The sequence below is a fragment of the Sorex araneus genome, chromosome 10 (genome assembly GCF_027595985.1).
Source record: "Sorex araneus isolate mSorAra2 chromosome 10, mSorAra2.pri, whole genome shotgun sequence".
Taxonomy (NCBI): domain Eukaryota; kingdom Metazoa; phylum Chordata; class Mammalia; order Eulipotyphla; family Soricidae; genus Sorex; species Sorex araneus.
Genome location: NC_073311.1, coordinates 8668735 through 8684296, shown reverse-complemented (window position 1 = coordinate 8684296; position 15562 = coordinate 8668735). Strand labels below are relative to the sequence as shown.

Here is a 15562-nt window from a genome sequence, read left to right as displayed (position 1 = left end):
CTCCTGGCTATTCTCTCTCACCCTTCAGATCTGACCATCCCAAGCTCCGGCCACAGTTTTCGTTGGTTTGAGTCTGTTTTGTGAGATCTGTTGTCTCTGAGGCTCTGCCGGGTGCTAGCAAGCTCTACACTCTTCTTGCTGTCCCCCAAAGGTACGCGTCCTTCCTGACTTGAGAACAGAGAGCTGCAGCTTCACTTCTTTTTGGGCCCCATGATGGAGCTGCAGTAGCACTGTCTGTCTGTCACACTGTGTCCCGTTGTTCATCGATTTTGTTCAAGTGGGCACCAGTAATGTCTCCATTGTGAGACTTATTATTACAGTTTTTGGCATATCGAATACACCACGGGGAGCTTGCCAGCCTCTGCTGTGTGGGAGGGATACTCTCGGTAGCCTACTGGGCTCTCCAAGAGGGACGGAGGAATCAAACCCAGGTTGGCTGTGTGCAAGGCAAACACCCTACCGGCTTTGCTATTGCTCCAGTCCAGAGCTGCAGTAGGAGCTGGAAATTAGTAGGCAGGTGAGGTGGAGGTGAGCCAGGGAGATGCTTCTGTCCCCTTCAGCCCTGGCTTCTTCCTTAAATTGTGGGTACAACACCATGGTATCCTTTTTTTTTTTTTCTTTTTTGGGTGACACGATATACAGGGGTTACTCCTGGCTCATGCATTCAGGAATTACTCCTGGTGGTGCTTGGGGGACCGACCATATGGGATGCTGGGAACCAAACCCGGGTCAGCAACATGCAAGGCAAACACCCTACCCACTTTGCTATCGCTCCAGCCCCCACCTTGGTATCTCTTAACTGAATGTGGGAATGGCAAAAAAAAAAAAAAAAATTGTGGGGCCGGAGCAATAGCACAGCGGGTAGGGCGTTTGCCTTGCACGCGGCCGACCTGGGTTCGATCCCCGGCATCCCATATGGTCCCCCAAGCACTGCCAGGAGTAATTCCTGAGTGCAAAGCCAGGAGTAACCCCTGAGCATCCCTGGGTGTGACCCGAAAAAGCAAAAAAAAAAAAAAAAAAAAATTGCAACAGCAAAATGTTTCTGATCACTCAACAACCAAAAGCTAATTCAAAAATCATGGGTAGGGAAGGTAAAGCTATTTATGGCAGTGCTTCTTCCTTGCATTTCTTAAGCTCTGCCCTAGGCTGCTGCCGCTCTAACTTCCTTGAAGTTGTAGAACTCCTTTGATGGCATCTTTAAGTATTTCCCTACGCTCACACTCCTGTGTAAATGCAGAATGCACTCACATATTCTACTTTGTTTCTTTTCCACTGTGGTCACATCGTACTGATTTTACTATGGGTTAGAGAGGCTCAACCAAACCTTTGCAGAATTCAGTTTTTTGGCAAAACTTCCCAAGACCTTCACAATAACCTGGTGGTGGGGGCTTGTGAAAATGAAGGGCCCCACCTGGACCTGCCTGGTCAGCACTTTGAGGAGTGAGCGGGGACCCCAATCTATTTTTAGTAATTTTTTAGTACATTCTTTGACCAAAAAAAAAAAAAAAATTGAGACTCTGTCCTTTAGGTGTTGCTGATTCTGTTTCAGTGAGAACAGCTCAGTGGCAGGATAAAGAGGAAATGAGGTTGCACCTTTGCCCCTTTGCCCCTGGAGCTTCTGACTTTTATCTTTAAAATGAATTCTCATTTGTATTCAAGCTTATCTCAGATTCTTTCTCTTAGCAGATAAGAAGCCTGCTTGTGATTTTAGCTACAGCTCATTGATAACCCTTTTACCCTTCTGAAGTTTTTAAATATTCTTTGGTGTCCACTTAATCTATTTCTGAGATTAAGTCTAGCTTCACTTCTTTCATAGTTTAAGGCAAACTAATTTTTTATGAGAGTGGGAATTTCCCCACTCTCTGAATATTTGCACTTTTAAAAATAATCAATTGATATTTTCTTTCCCCCTGTCTTTTTTTATTTTAATAAAACTGAACCCTGTCCATTATATACAGGTATTTTTATTTCTATCTTTGCAGAAGGGCATTTAAAATCATTTTCCAGTGCCTACTTTACTCTCTGGAGACTCGTAGCATGACCTTGAATATTTGGAGTCACACAGCAGGAATAACTTAAAGTTTTCAGTGGCTTTTTCTACCCTCAACATTTCCCCCAACCAAACTCATTTTGGTGGGAAGAAAGTGAAAATATTTTAAATTGACTAACATTTTGAGAGAGGACTGTCTTCTTCTTGTTGGATGAAGTTGATCCGGGGTGCTTAATGTTAGCTTCTTGTGAAAATTTCTCCCTAAGTTAGAAACTGGCTCAGCACGAGGAGAAGATAGGAAATGGAAATCTCTTTCAGGCTCATCTATCTTCACCAGATATTGGGGGCGGCGGTGCACGAGGCCAAATGAGTCTGCGTGCCAGGCCTGCCCTTCGTGTCATGATGGTAGGATTGCTGACTGTGGAATTCTCTGGAAGCTAAAACTACACCCTGGATCTATGAACTGTGGAGTTTCCCTGTCACTCCTTGCTAGCTCCAGTGTGCCTGTGTGGAGGAGAGGAGGAATCTGTCAGGGAATGCAGGCTTTGTTGTCAGAGAGAAGCGGGGCTGTTTTATCCCAAGCGGTCATTAGCCATGTCGCCTCTGGATCTCAGCCGCTCACTTGGTAGAGAAAGGGCAGGCTCTCCTGTAACCAAGTCGCATTTTCCCAGGGAAATCACTCGTCTTGCTTTGGCGTTGAAAGGCGAGCTGCCCCAGAAAGAGAGGTGGCCCCGCGATCCCAGGTCCAAGAAGATTCAGCCTGCTGCCATGCGGATGCCTGGAAAGGGGGAGATGGCAGCAGAAAGAGAATCTGTTGATAAAGTGAAACACGTGTGTGTTGAATTGCTTGTCATTTCCTGAACCTGATAAATGTAGTCTTCTCTCCCTGAAGTGCCAGGGCAGTGCACAGGATACTGGATGTGTGTGTGTGTGTGTGTGTGTGTGTGTGTGTGTGTGTGTGTGTGTGTGTGTGGTGTGTGTGTGTGCTGAGAACAGGGTTGAGATGGCTTGTATGCCTTAACAAAGTGAGCAGCCCCCAGCATCGACAGTCTTCAAAATGTGTCATTTCCATCAGCTGCTTTTCTCTAGGATTCTGCTCAAAACTGCTTTTCAAAATGTAGCACTGAAGCACTGTAGCACTGTCGTCGCGTCTTGTTGTTCATCAGTTTGCTCGAGCAGGCACCAGTAACGTCTTCATTATGAGACTTGTGACTGTTTTTGGCGTATCGAATACGCCACGGGTAGCTTGCCAGGCTCTGCTGTGCGGGTGGGATACTCTCGGTAGCTTGCCGGGCTCTCCGAGAGGGACAGAGGAATCGAACCTGGGTCGGCTGCGTGCAAGGCAAATGCCCTACCTGCTGTTTTCAAAAGGTAGAAAATATAATAATTTTGTTTGATTTTTGGTCACACCCAACTGTGCTTAGGGCTCACTCCTGGCTCCATGCTCAGAGATCACTCCTGGTCATGCTCAGAGATCACTCCTGGCTCCATGCTCAGAGATCACTCCTGGTAGGCTCAAGGGATCCTGTGGGGTGTGGGGATGGAAGCCGGCTTGACTGCATGCATACCCGCTATACTATTGCTCTGGCCCTGAATTTTTTCCTCTTTGATTTTATAAAACATAGTTCTTATAAGATGGATTAGCTTGTGTAAAAAAATATTTAATAACTCATTAGGAATGAGTGACAGTGTTAGGACCGGGACCACCCCTCAGTATTCAGAGAGACAAAGAGTCCATCGGGATTGCAAACCACACACCGAGACTTTATTATTCCAGCTAGCTGGGGCTGAGGTGTCCTGACTTCACAGTCTGGTCAGAACTCAAAGAAAAACAATCCCAAAGGCAGAAGTAATTTACAAAGAGTCCAAAACGAACAAAGGCATACAAAAGGCAAAAGTGGCTTACAAATAGTCCAAAGTGAACAGAGGCATACAAAAGCAAATTATCAAGAAAACAAACATTCCCAATTAAGAAGACATTCCCAGTTCCCATACATCAAGAAAGCATCTTATCAGCTAGACACGAAAGCATGGAAGTACACATCTCAAGAGGGGAGATGTGGGCAACACATGTGCTTGGACACTTGTGCTTGACCACATGGGCACAAGCAGCCCATAGGTCCCGGTAGCATATGCGCGCCCTTCCTTTGTTCAAGGTGACCTTTATAGGGTTTCTCCAACCTGCCCCCACGTGGCCTTCTACCTAGATAAAAGTCCGTTGCTAAGGCAGTTACCAGGGGTGTTGGGAATGGTGATGGTCTTCTTTGAAATTCCTTTCCTGGCCTTATATTCTTGCAGGAACTTCTCTGGATCTGTTGCTGCAAACTAGTTAATTCAGTTAAATCCTTTATCCCTCTTGCCAGAGCTGCCCCCTTCAGCTTTTACGGCCAGGGTGAGAAGAGGTGAGCTGGCTGCTTCTCACAGTCCCCTTTCCTAGCATCTCACTGAGGAAGCTTCTGCTTCTCACAACAGCAGCACGACATGTTGTGTTCAAGGGGAAATAGAGCAACATTCTGTGTGTCGTAGTTACTGGTGGGAGGAGGGGTGAGGATTGCTGGAATAAGATTTCCAAGTGAAAATTAAATCTGCTCAATGATTTATAGGGAAATAAGGGCAATGCCTCTGAGGTTATCTTTCCTAATGATTAGGAATCATTTGCATCTCTACCAGACAGAACTCATTTGCATCTTATTTCTCTTCTACTGGTTACTGACCATCTTTGCTGAGGCTGAGCCCTGAGCAACAGAAACAAGTGAAGCAGAGAAGCAGCTCGCAGGCTGGATTGGCCCAGGGGCAGGCTTGTGAGGCAAGCTAGTGCCTCCCTCCTTTCTTGGATTTTGATCACCTCCTCACTCTGTTAAGATCCACCATCACCCACTTTAGAAAGGCCTATAATTAGAGTTGGAGGTAAAGTAATTAGAACCCAGGAAGTAAGGCTCTTGCTCTGCAGGCTTGCTTTGCTCCCTGGTCATGCCTGGCATCGCAAATAATCCCCAGGCATTGCAAAAGAGGACTGGAGCACAGAGCAAAGCCCCAGAGCACCACCACGTGTGCTCGAAGCCCCCCCAGCTGTCGAGAGCTGGTTGCTGTGTCCAAAGTGAAAAACATGAGCATATTCATTTCTGATCTTTGCCCCCAGGACATTGTTCAGACAAGGGAAGGATTTGCTGAGCTATCAAAGTCGGGTCCACTTAAGTGGTGGTGAAGTGTTGTGGCTCTAGTTAGTATCCATCGAGGCTGCCTTAGAAGCGGTTGCTACGTGTGCTGATGACTTGTTAGCCTTGACCTCCGCTTGTGGAACTCTGTTGCTGCCTGGAGTGCTGTTCCAACGGGCTGATTGGCTCTTTGGAAACAAACAAACCAAAAATGAGGCACAGTATTCCTAGACCAGATACAGCCCAAACCAGAAACCCCGGCAGGTGAATCTGGCTTCTGTGGGCCAGAGCAGGCACGAGCCCTCAATTCTGTGAGCTGAAGTTTATGCAGATGCTCAGAGAAAGCCCATTACGGCCCAGCTAAGGGAAAATGATCAATTATTCATCTTTCAGGTGTCAGTTAGATATGAATAAAGGCTGCCTGACCAGCTAGTGGGTCATCTATCAGAGAAAAAAAAAAATTACCCGCAATAGTAATCCTGATTTGGTGAGAGAACACAGGAAACGAGGTCAGATACTCTACCGTGCAATCCTTCCCCAGTCCAGCTGGACAAGCCCATCTATCAGAGGCTCAAGAGTCAATGTCCTCATTTACAGGAAGGGGACAGTTCTGCTGTACAGAATTGTCGGGAGATCAAAAGCAATCACTGTAACAAAGTGCCCAGATAAGGGAATCATCGGTGGACAAGGGGGCGCATGACTCAAGCTCAGATTCCTTAGGCTTATTTGGGGCCAGGAAATCAATCACAGGGAGCCAGTGTGCGGCAAACAGGAAGGCCATGGCGCCATAGCACCGTTTATAGCTGCTGCCGGCTGCCCTTCCCATCTTTCAGAATTGTTCGTGTTCTTTCAAATAATTGAATATGTTGTCACTCGCTATTTTCCGAAGAGCCTTTAAACTCCCTCTACGAAATCCAGTGTCCTCTTAAGAGATCTTTCTAGGAAAAGAGATGATTTCAGATTCACAATCCACATCAAGTCTGGAGCCCAGGACAGACAAACCTAGAGACAAAGGCTACAACCATGAGCCCATCTGCCCTGGTTGACTAATACTGCTAATGTTTCAGTTCTTGCATTATCACGGACAGCCTTTGGCAATTTTAGGTGCCACTCAGCCCTCTGGGTCCTAGTCTTTGGAGAAGACACTGGAAATTACAGGACTAACTGATCCATAAAGAACTTCACTCTCATTCCAGACCAACTGCAAATATTTCCTCCAAAGAAAAGATATCTGGTTCACTGTGTGGGAATACATGCTCCAGATACAAGGCATGTCACATCGACACCCATGACAAGTGTAGATTTTCTGACCCATAAGTTTATTTGTGCCTTAAGAATGTGGTGGGATTCAGAATAATAGCACAGGGTTTAAGGCACTAGCTTTGCATGTAGCAGATCTGGTTCAATACCCAGCACTACATATGCTCTCCTGAGCAATGATAAGAGTGATCCCTGAGCACAGAGCCACAAGCAACCCCTGAGCATCACTGAGTGTAGTCCAACACCCTCTCCACCTTAAAATATATATAGCTGGGCCTGAAAAACAGATATCTACTTACCCAACCAGCCCTAGCACATTGTCCATTAAATGCACCGTGACTCACACCTACCTACAGTGGAACAGAAAAATCTGGGGAGCACCAACATCTAGCAGCAAAGACGGAAATGGCTGATACGCTGGGCTAGAGCAGGAGATTCCTAAGAACCAGACTATCACCAATCCCATTAGCTATCTGCCACCTCCTCCTTTATGACCTTCTCCTCCTGTCTCTCTCCTTCCTTTGAGAAAGGAGCCTGGGATCGAAGAAAGGTACTAAGATAGTACTAGTGAAATGACCTGTAAGAGGGTAGGCGGAGGGAGTGGGGAAGGGTAGGTGCGATGGGGGCTTGTAATCTGGGAACATGGGTGAGGGAAACTGACACTGGTGGTGGGATTGGTTCTAAAATATTGTACATCTGAAACTCAACTATCCAAAACTTTGTAAATCACGATTCTTTAATAAAATCATTTTAAAAAAATACTCCCCAAAGCAGAAAGTAAAAGATGGATGGAGTAGTGCAAGCTGTAGATGGTGGTAGTATCTCAGAAAGGAACATTGAAGATTCTGTTCTGGCTTTTCTATTCTTGACTTTGCTTGATTTTTATCATTAGAAAATAACATTCAGACCAGAGAGATACTACTGCGGGTAGGTCATTTGCCTTGCACATGGCCGGTCTGGGTTCAATCTTCAGAATCTCACATAGTCCCCTGAGCACCACCAGGAGAGTTTCTGAGTGCAGAGCCAGGAGCAACCCCTGAGCATTGCTGGGTGTGCCTCTCCCTCTCCCCCAAATAGCTTTCTCTAATGCTTACTCTTCTTGTGTTAGGGCAAAGGGGTCTTCTCTATCCTATGGTCTATGGAAAAAGCACAGTTCTGGGAGAACCTGAAAATTCTTGTTGGCAGTGCGTGTTAAGCAACCATACATTAGTAAAGCAAGTGTTTCCTGGGGCCGGAGCGATAGCACAGTGGGTAGGGCGTTTGCCTTGCACGCGGCCGACCCGGGTTCGATCCCTGGCATCCCATATGGTCCCCCAAGCACTGCCAGGAGTAATTCCTGAGTGCAAAGCCAGGAGTAACCCCTGAGCATCACTGGGTGTGACCCAAAAAGCAAAAAAAAAAAAAAAAAGCAAGTGTTTCCTGGGAAAAGTTTAGATTCACAGTCAAAACCACTTGGATGTGTGAGCCTGTTTCTCCTAGGCTTGCTGTCTATTTTAAGATGTCGGTTTCTCTGGGGTGTGCAGGGCAACCCTAGAGGTACTGGAGGAACTGTGCGATGCAGCAATAGAATCTGTGATTTCTACATGCAGAGCACACACACCAGTCTTTCTCCCCGGAGCTCATTGCAAGTTTTGTTTCCTTATCTGTATGCTCTACTCCACACACATGATAGACAGTAATGTCCTGCATATGTTTTAATCTACTGTTTACGTGCTACTGATATTATCAACATAAAAGACCACATGTCCTGCTAGAAGGACCTCCATGCCACCCTGTCAACGTCCTAGAAGTGGGCTTCCAAGTCTCAGATGGCTCCAAATCAAAGATGCTCTTACCCCTATGGCCACATGGTGTCACCATGGAGCTTTGTCCCACCCTCCCTTCAGCCTTGCTAGTTAATTCCTAGCCTGACCCTGAGGAAGAAAGGAGTTAGGGGGTAATAGCTTGGATCCCAGAATTAAATTCCTCTTAGTTCATACTCAGCACATCCTGTCTAGTTCTGACTGACTTCTAAAGTCAACCTTAAGATATGACAGAACCAGTCAGTTTATTAATTTTTTTACATACACAAATTATAGAAGATGTTTACATTGACAAAATAATAGCAAATTGAATTTTCAATTAAAAGAATCATAAATCACAATCAAGTGGAATTTATTCCAGGGATATAATAATGGCTCGGCATCTCAAATCAATTAATGTTATATCACATTAACTAAAGGAAGGATTAAAAACATGATAATCTCAATAGATCTAGAAAGAATTCAACAAGATTGAACCCTTATGAAAACTCAAAATTGATAGAAAAACAATATTTTAAAACAATTTTAATTGATGGAGGTTACAGTCCCATGATAGACAACTAAATGTGTAGGAATAAGAATTAGCCAAGGAGCTGGAAGATATTCACCGAAACAAATGTTTTAAGAAGTAGAAAATTACATGGAGATGGATAGATATTTAATATTCAAGTATTAGACCTAGCAATATTGTTGAAATGTTCACTTTATCTATATGATATACAGTCTTTGCTTTTTATTGGGATTGTTTATAAGTAAGACTCTCCACACTAGGTCAATCCCTTGAAGACAGAGGTGCTCAGGGGTCACTCTTGGCAGGACGCAGGTAGCTATGGGTGCCAGACATTGAACTCAGATCGGCCGAGAGCAAGGAGGCGCTCTACCCACTATACATAACTCCAGCCCTGCAGACATTTTATCCTTATCACTTAACACATTGCCTGGAATCAAAACATGAACAATAATAATTTTGAATAAAGCTTTCTTGAATACAGTATACTTAATGAGTATTATTTAAAAGATAATAGCACTGTCTTCCCCTTGTTCATTGGCTTGCTTGAGCAGGCACCAGTAATGTCTCCATTGTGAGACACATTGTAACTGTTTTTGGCATATCGAATACGCCACGGGTAGTTTGCCAGACTCTGCTGTGCAGGGAAAAAAAGATAATAAATAATAAAAGATAATAAATGACCAAAAATTATGTTATTGAACACACTGGGTGAAGTCGATGCTGCCTCTCAGCACCACACCTTAACAGTGCCAGTCATGTAGTTTTCTTTTGAAGCAAAGTTGGAACAAAGTGAGGACCCCTTTCCTTCTTATGCTCTTGAGGAGAAAATCAGGAGGAGCTGAAATGTTGATATGCTTCATTTCCCGTTGTCTAAGGTACTATCAGTGATAAAGCAGAGCTTAATTTCAGAGTTTAAAACATGGAGCAGGTGATTCCAGATCCATTGTTAGTTGCCGTGAAGTTGTGTGGTTAAGAACTTGATGTCTGCAGGGCTGGAGTTATGTACAGTGGGTAGGGCGCCTCCTTGCTTTCAGCCAATCTGAGTTCGACCCCTGGCACCCCATAGATACCTGAGTCCTGCCAAAAGTGATCCCTGAGCACAGAGTCAGGATTCAACCCTGAGCACCACTGGGTGTGCCCCCGAGAAAAAAAACCCTGTGTCTAGAGTTAGATAATGGCCCCATCTTTTATTAGTTGGCATCTTTGGACCTGTTTATTTATTTCTCATGTGACCACTCAAACAACTGTATGAATGGAATGAAACCAGCTCAGCTCAATTATACAGAAAGCAGCAAACTGGCCCTTTTGGTTTTCTTCCAATTTCTGTACCTCGAAAGAGAAAAACCACTCAGTCTGAAAGAGTTAACCCACTGTGAGGTTTCGGTCTTCACCTTTTGCCCTGTACAGTTCAGACATGATTCTACAAGCCTGTACGCATGCACATCTAACTTAGATTAAAGATTTGTTTTAACACTAGTGTTTTAAAAAGTAGTAGCAATCGTGGCTTTCAGCGTGCAGCCAATTTTGCAGAGAACATCTGACAAGCCTTGCTGAAACCCAGCCAACTCGAAACGCCTCAGGTGGCAGGTGCTCAGAGGTCCCTGAGGCGTCTGGCATGGTGGAAGCTTAGAGAATTGGATGTACTGATGTATTTGCCTTGACAGCAGGCTCTGCCCTCTCATTCCCTGCTGTTCCCCAGCACCCAGAAATGTTTAAGACAGGGGTCTCCATGAACATCTGATGCGTATACTGATGCTTCCTCAGACCAACTTATGCAGAGGAAAGAGTGGAGGTGTTTTAGGGGCCAGAGCTGGCCTGCACTGCAGAGCAATAGCTGAGGCCAGCAGTTAGGAGGCAAGTGTCTTGAGTGATTACATCCAGCCCTGGGCAAGTACTCCAGGGGACTGAGCAAGCCAGATGCCAGGGCATGGGGTTTGTTACAGGAATACTGTCAGATCCTTTCATGTACTGTCAACATTTCTGACATACTGGTGGGGGTGCCATGGCAAGGCCAGGCATGGACTTCCTGTCACCTGCTCAGGGGAGGAGCCAGAGGCTGAGTCCTCTGCCCAACATAGCAATAGGCAGGGTGGGCAGTAGGGAAGCTTCTGGCTTGATCCATAAGAACCAAGTTGTCCTTGCTGCTTTCAATATGATGATGATGATGATGGTGATGATCATGATGGATGGTGATGGTGATGATGATGATGATGATGGTGGTGGTGGTGGTGATGGTGATGATGATGATGGTGACAATGATGATAGTGATGATGATGAAGATGATGGTGATGATGGTGATGATGATGATGAGAAGGGGAAATGCTGCAAGTTTTAGTAGTTTATTTATTACAGTTCCAGCATGTTACTGAAATGAGTTGGGCAAGACTAGAGTTTTATTAGCAAGCAGTAGAAGTTTTCAGTCTAGCTCAATGCCTGCCTCACATTTTCCTCTATCCAGGTGACCTTGTACAAGAGCTCTGACATGGAGGACTTTGGGTTCAGTGTCGCGGATGGCTTGCTGGAGAAAGGAGTGTATGTTAAGAATATTCGCCCGGCTGGTCCTGGAGATCTTGGTGGCTTAAAGCCCTATGATAGGCTCTTACAGGTATGACCTTGGGTAGAATTTTATTTAGCACCTCAGAATTTTGATTGACATGTGAGCCCCCATTGCCCCTGTTTTGGGTTAGGAGGGATTCAGAAAGATAGCTCAAAAGGTTCCATGCATGCGTTGTACATTGGGGCTGTGGTTCAGTCAGTTCCTCCACTGCCTGGGTCCCTGAGCAATGCCAGGTGTGATCCTAACCCAAAAGAAAGACTGGGAGGGGGCTGGAGCAATAGTCCAGTGGGTAGAGCATTTGTCTTGCACTCTGCCAATCCAGGTTCAATCCTTGGTATCCCATGTGGTTCCCTGAGCTCTGTTAGGAGTAATTCCTGAGTGCAGGGCCAGAAGCAACCCCTGAGCATCACCAGATGTGACTCCAAAACAAAACAAAAAGTGGGTGTGGAAAGCAGCACTGCTAACAGGCCAACAAGGGTGATCACCAGAGACCATAAGATCAGGGCCAGGTCCCAGAGCTGAGAAGACTGAGTGAAGTTCAGGGGCAGAGGCTGCGTGTGGATGATTTCAAGCAAGTTGATGAAGAGTAAAGAGAAATGAAGGGAGGCAATGGACTAAGGAGAGGCAGGGTCACTTCTGAGAGGGAGTTCGTGGTCAAGTGTACATGCCTCATCACTACCTCCAAGCTAGACCTCAAGAAAAATCCAGTCTGACATTGACCTCAAGGAAATCTCTTGGCCACCCTGCCTCTCCTTCCTCCTGCAGTTGGGGGAGTCTATCCAGCTGTTGGCGCTCCTGTCAGGGTGAAGTGATCTGCTCTACTTGACCTCAGGATGGGGACTGTGTCTGTTCCCTGTTCTCAGGGGCCCTGCAGGACAGGCCAAGCCCACATTAGCATGGTGAGAGCAGAGATCCCCTCTCTCCACAGGCATCACATCTGTTGTGGTCCTCGGGGCTTGCCGGACTCCTCTGTGAACCTAGAGGTGATCACAGTGATTCCTAACAGCCCTTCTTAACCTTCCAGGTGAATCACGTGCGGACGAGAGACCTAGACTGCTGCCTTGTGGTGCCCCTCATAGCCGAATCCGGCAACAAGCTAGACCTGGTGATCAGCAGAAACCCACTCCCGCCCCAAAGGGCTATAGATCAGCCTCTCCCAGGAGAATGGAGCGACCAGAACAATGTATTTTACCAACAGCCTAGCCATGGTGGCAACTTGGAGATACGAGAACCCACTAATACATTATAGCAACGCTTTCTATAAAGCAGGAACAAAAGACAATATCTACATGGTGCTAAAAACAAAAACAAAAAAAAAAGAAAGAAAAAAGAAAATCCCTTTAAGATTTCTGTGACCGTTAAAGCACAGATAATCATGTGGCATTAACTGCAAGCACAGGGGTCTTTTCAGTCTCTCACGGCTCATGTTCACGTCCCTTTTCAAGTTGAAAAGGTTGCTTTTCTGGTGACCACGGTGGTACAGGTAACTTCCTGTCTAACCCAATGGTAGAGAAAAAGAACACTAGGTAAGCACCCTCCTTCCCCCTCACAAACAATTAACATCAGAGGAAATTTTTTTACAACTTCATCTTCCTATCACTTTTTAAAAAGAGAAGTGTCTGTTTGAAAATACTGAGGATTTCCGTAAATTCACTTTAAAATCAGTTTCTTACAAAGAAGTCAGTCATTCGTGTTAGACCATAACCAAGAAAGCTTTCGTTTAAGCTGGCTCCACTAGGGGATCTAGAGTTCGGGGAAGCGCTGGGACTGCTGCTAAGGGAGGGGAGAGGTAGATTAAGCTACTTGACATGTTCAGCAATGATGCACGTAGGAGACCATAATAGGTGGTGGTAAATGTTCTGCCCACGTATAGGAATGATTTTAGCTAAGATGTATGCTATTCCCTATGCAACAGATGATCAAACAGGATATGTCTTGTGACCTGTTTTGTTTTGTTTTTTTAAGGACACATTTTTTAATAGCTGAAAATCTCTGATAATAAATTAGAGTGGTTAGTAACACTGAGAATTAGGTATATTATCTTATTTTTTAAATTCACGGCTAAGACTTTAAAAGAGAATGAAGAGTCTATTAAAATGAGGGTTTTTCTTTTTTGATAGACAAATCAAACTCATACTGCTTGACATGCTTTGAAAACTGGTTATACTGAGGGGTGTACAGCATATATACTTTAAAAAATGACACTGGACTGTCTTTTGTTCTGAGCCATGCCACTTACTGAAATTGTAAATACATTTTTCACAAAATGCATTGCCAATTATTACCATCCTTCAAAGCAATAAACTGTGACAGTTGCTTTTAATGTTCGTCAGCAACTGTTTTCATTTGTTCAGATATTTTGAATAGTTACACTAATAACTGTTATTTAGTGAATATCAAAAAAATAGATCTGTATATTGATTGTAGAATCTTCATTCTGAAACAGTTATTTTTCAAACAATTTCCTTTGGTCAATGATTCAAACAACTGCTTAGAAAACATCTGAACCCTGTGTCCTTCATTTAAGGAAAAAGTTCACCTTTCTTTTTGTGAAAAGAAATATATTATTTCAAGCATATTTCAGAACTTCCAGGGCAAGAAAGTATAAAGCAGAGTTATGTTAAGAAAAAAAAGATCATGAGTCACTTAAATATGTATTTTTATTTGTAACAGACAAGTATTAAACTGTAAAGTATTTTTGTACAAATTTAATACTTTAATAGCATGGTATTTATCGTCTATGTATGGTTTTGGGGGAATTAAAAAATCGTTGCAAATATTTGTATGGGCAAAAACCCTCTACCAAATGGAATAAACAGTGATTTTAAAAAGCAAAATTTGCATTTTTGTGTGTGTGTTCTTTGGATATAATTTAGTTTTCTGGACGCTAGCATCTGAAACTCCTTATGAGATCACGTAACTAAATGTGGGGGAGATGAACTTGGCAACTATGGAAGGTTTTTAAGGCACATTTACCCAAAAATAGATTGAAATCAAATGAGTAATAAATCAGAAGTGTTTCTGGCAGTGCTTATCCATTTTATATTATCGGGGCAAGAATGGGGTCACAACAGGAAAAAAGTTTTAGAAGCCTTGTTCTGAACAGGTAAAATAAATTTTGGAACCTCTATGCCAGGATAAAACTTGAAATGATGCAGTGAATGATGTGAGCAATACAGAATCAGAGAGTGTACGAGTCTGTTTATATGAAAGGCCCCACTTGAATACATCCACAGTGATATAGTAGATTAGTAGCTGCCTGGGGATGAGGGTGCAGTTTCTTTTGTTGTTTAGATTGACCACACACACACCCTGTGGTTCTCAGGACTTACTCCTGGCTCTGTGCTCAGGCATCACTCCTGGAGGGCCTGGGAACCACAAGAAATGTTGGGGAGTAACCCAGGTTGACCAAGTGCAAGGCAAGCTCCCTACCCAGCTGGATTATCTTCTTGGTCCCTGAGTTTCTTTGGGGATAATTTTCAATTCTAAGGTGTGAATGTACAACTCTGTATTTTGTACACTTCAAACAGTTGAACTCTATGTGAATTGGGTCAATTTGAAAATTGGATGAGTATAAATTTTTGAAAATTTTTGAAAAACTGGGATGAATATAAATTTTTCTTTGTGTGTATATATATTATTCTGAGTTATATATAATTATATATGCTTAAACATATATATGTATAAATACATATACAAATATAGCTATTAAATCACCCAGAATAAAAATTTTTCCAAACAACACTGTCAAATCAGTGTGCTCCCCATGTGAACAATTAACATGATAGAAACATTAATTCTACAGTGCCAATCTTATTGCAGTATATTAAGTATGCATATCAGATCAACACAGCATAACTGAATTTTACACAATGTTTTATGTTCATGATCTCTCAAAGACAGAACCGAAAATCAATGTTCTCACAGCTCAGAAAGAATGTCCAGTAAAGTGTCCCAGTGGACGGAGCAAGCAGTGGCCTTGTGAGAAGACTCAGTGTCCTGTGACGCACGTCCATGACAGTCAGCTACAGGTGATCTCCACTAGGGTTTCAGTCCCCTGGCAAAGATCACCCACAATGACCATAAAAGTCAACCAGGTTCATAAAAAACTTTTTAAACTTTTTAAAAAATAAAAAAATACCTTTCCCTCTCATTTATATCCAGTGTTCTCTGTTCTCATGAGAAATGATGAAATTGTTCTTTGGTCACATGGACTTAAAATCAGTACAAACATCTTAAAATAGAACTAGCTACATACTTCCTTTTTAATCTTGAGAGTCCTCAGTA

At 43.8% G+C, this 15562-nt stretch overlaps 1 protein-coding gene across 13 annotated transcripts in view; it reads left to right on the top strand.

The window, feature by feature from the left end:
* Positions 1-15558, top strand: part of GRIP1 (glutamate receptor interacting protein 1) — a 752587-nt gene extending 737029 nt beyond the window's left edge. For 5 of the 13 annotated variants that reach the window (XM_055118025.1, XM_055118019.1, XM_055118026.1 and 2 more), the window contains 2 exons: positions 11177-11323; positions 12300-15557. In XM_055118025.1, coding sequence (XP_054974000.1) covers positions 11177-11323; positions 12300-12524 — 372 coding nt within the window. In that variant the 3' untranslated portion in view covers positions 12525-15557. Of the gene's footprint in view, positions 1-11176; positions 11324-12299 lie in introns of all 13 variants that reach the window. The other 8 variants (XM_055118023.1, XM_055118030.1, XM_055118022.1 and 5 more) reach the window with 4 other exon arrangements.
* Positions 15559-15562: the final 4 nt, after the last annotated feature.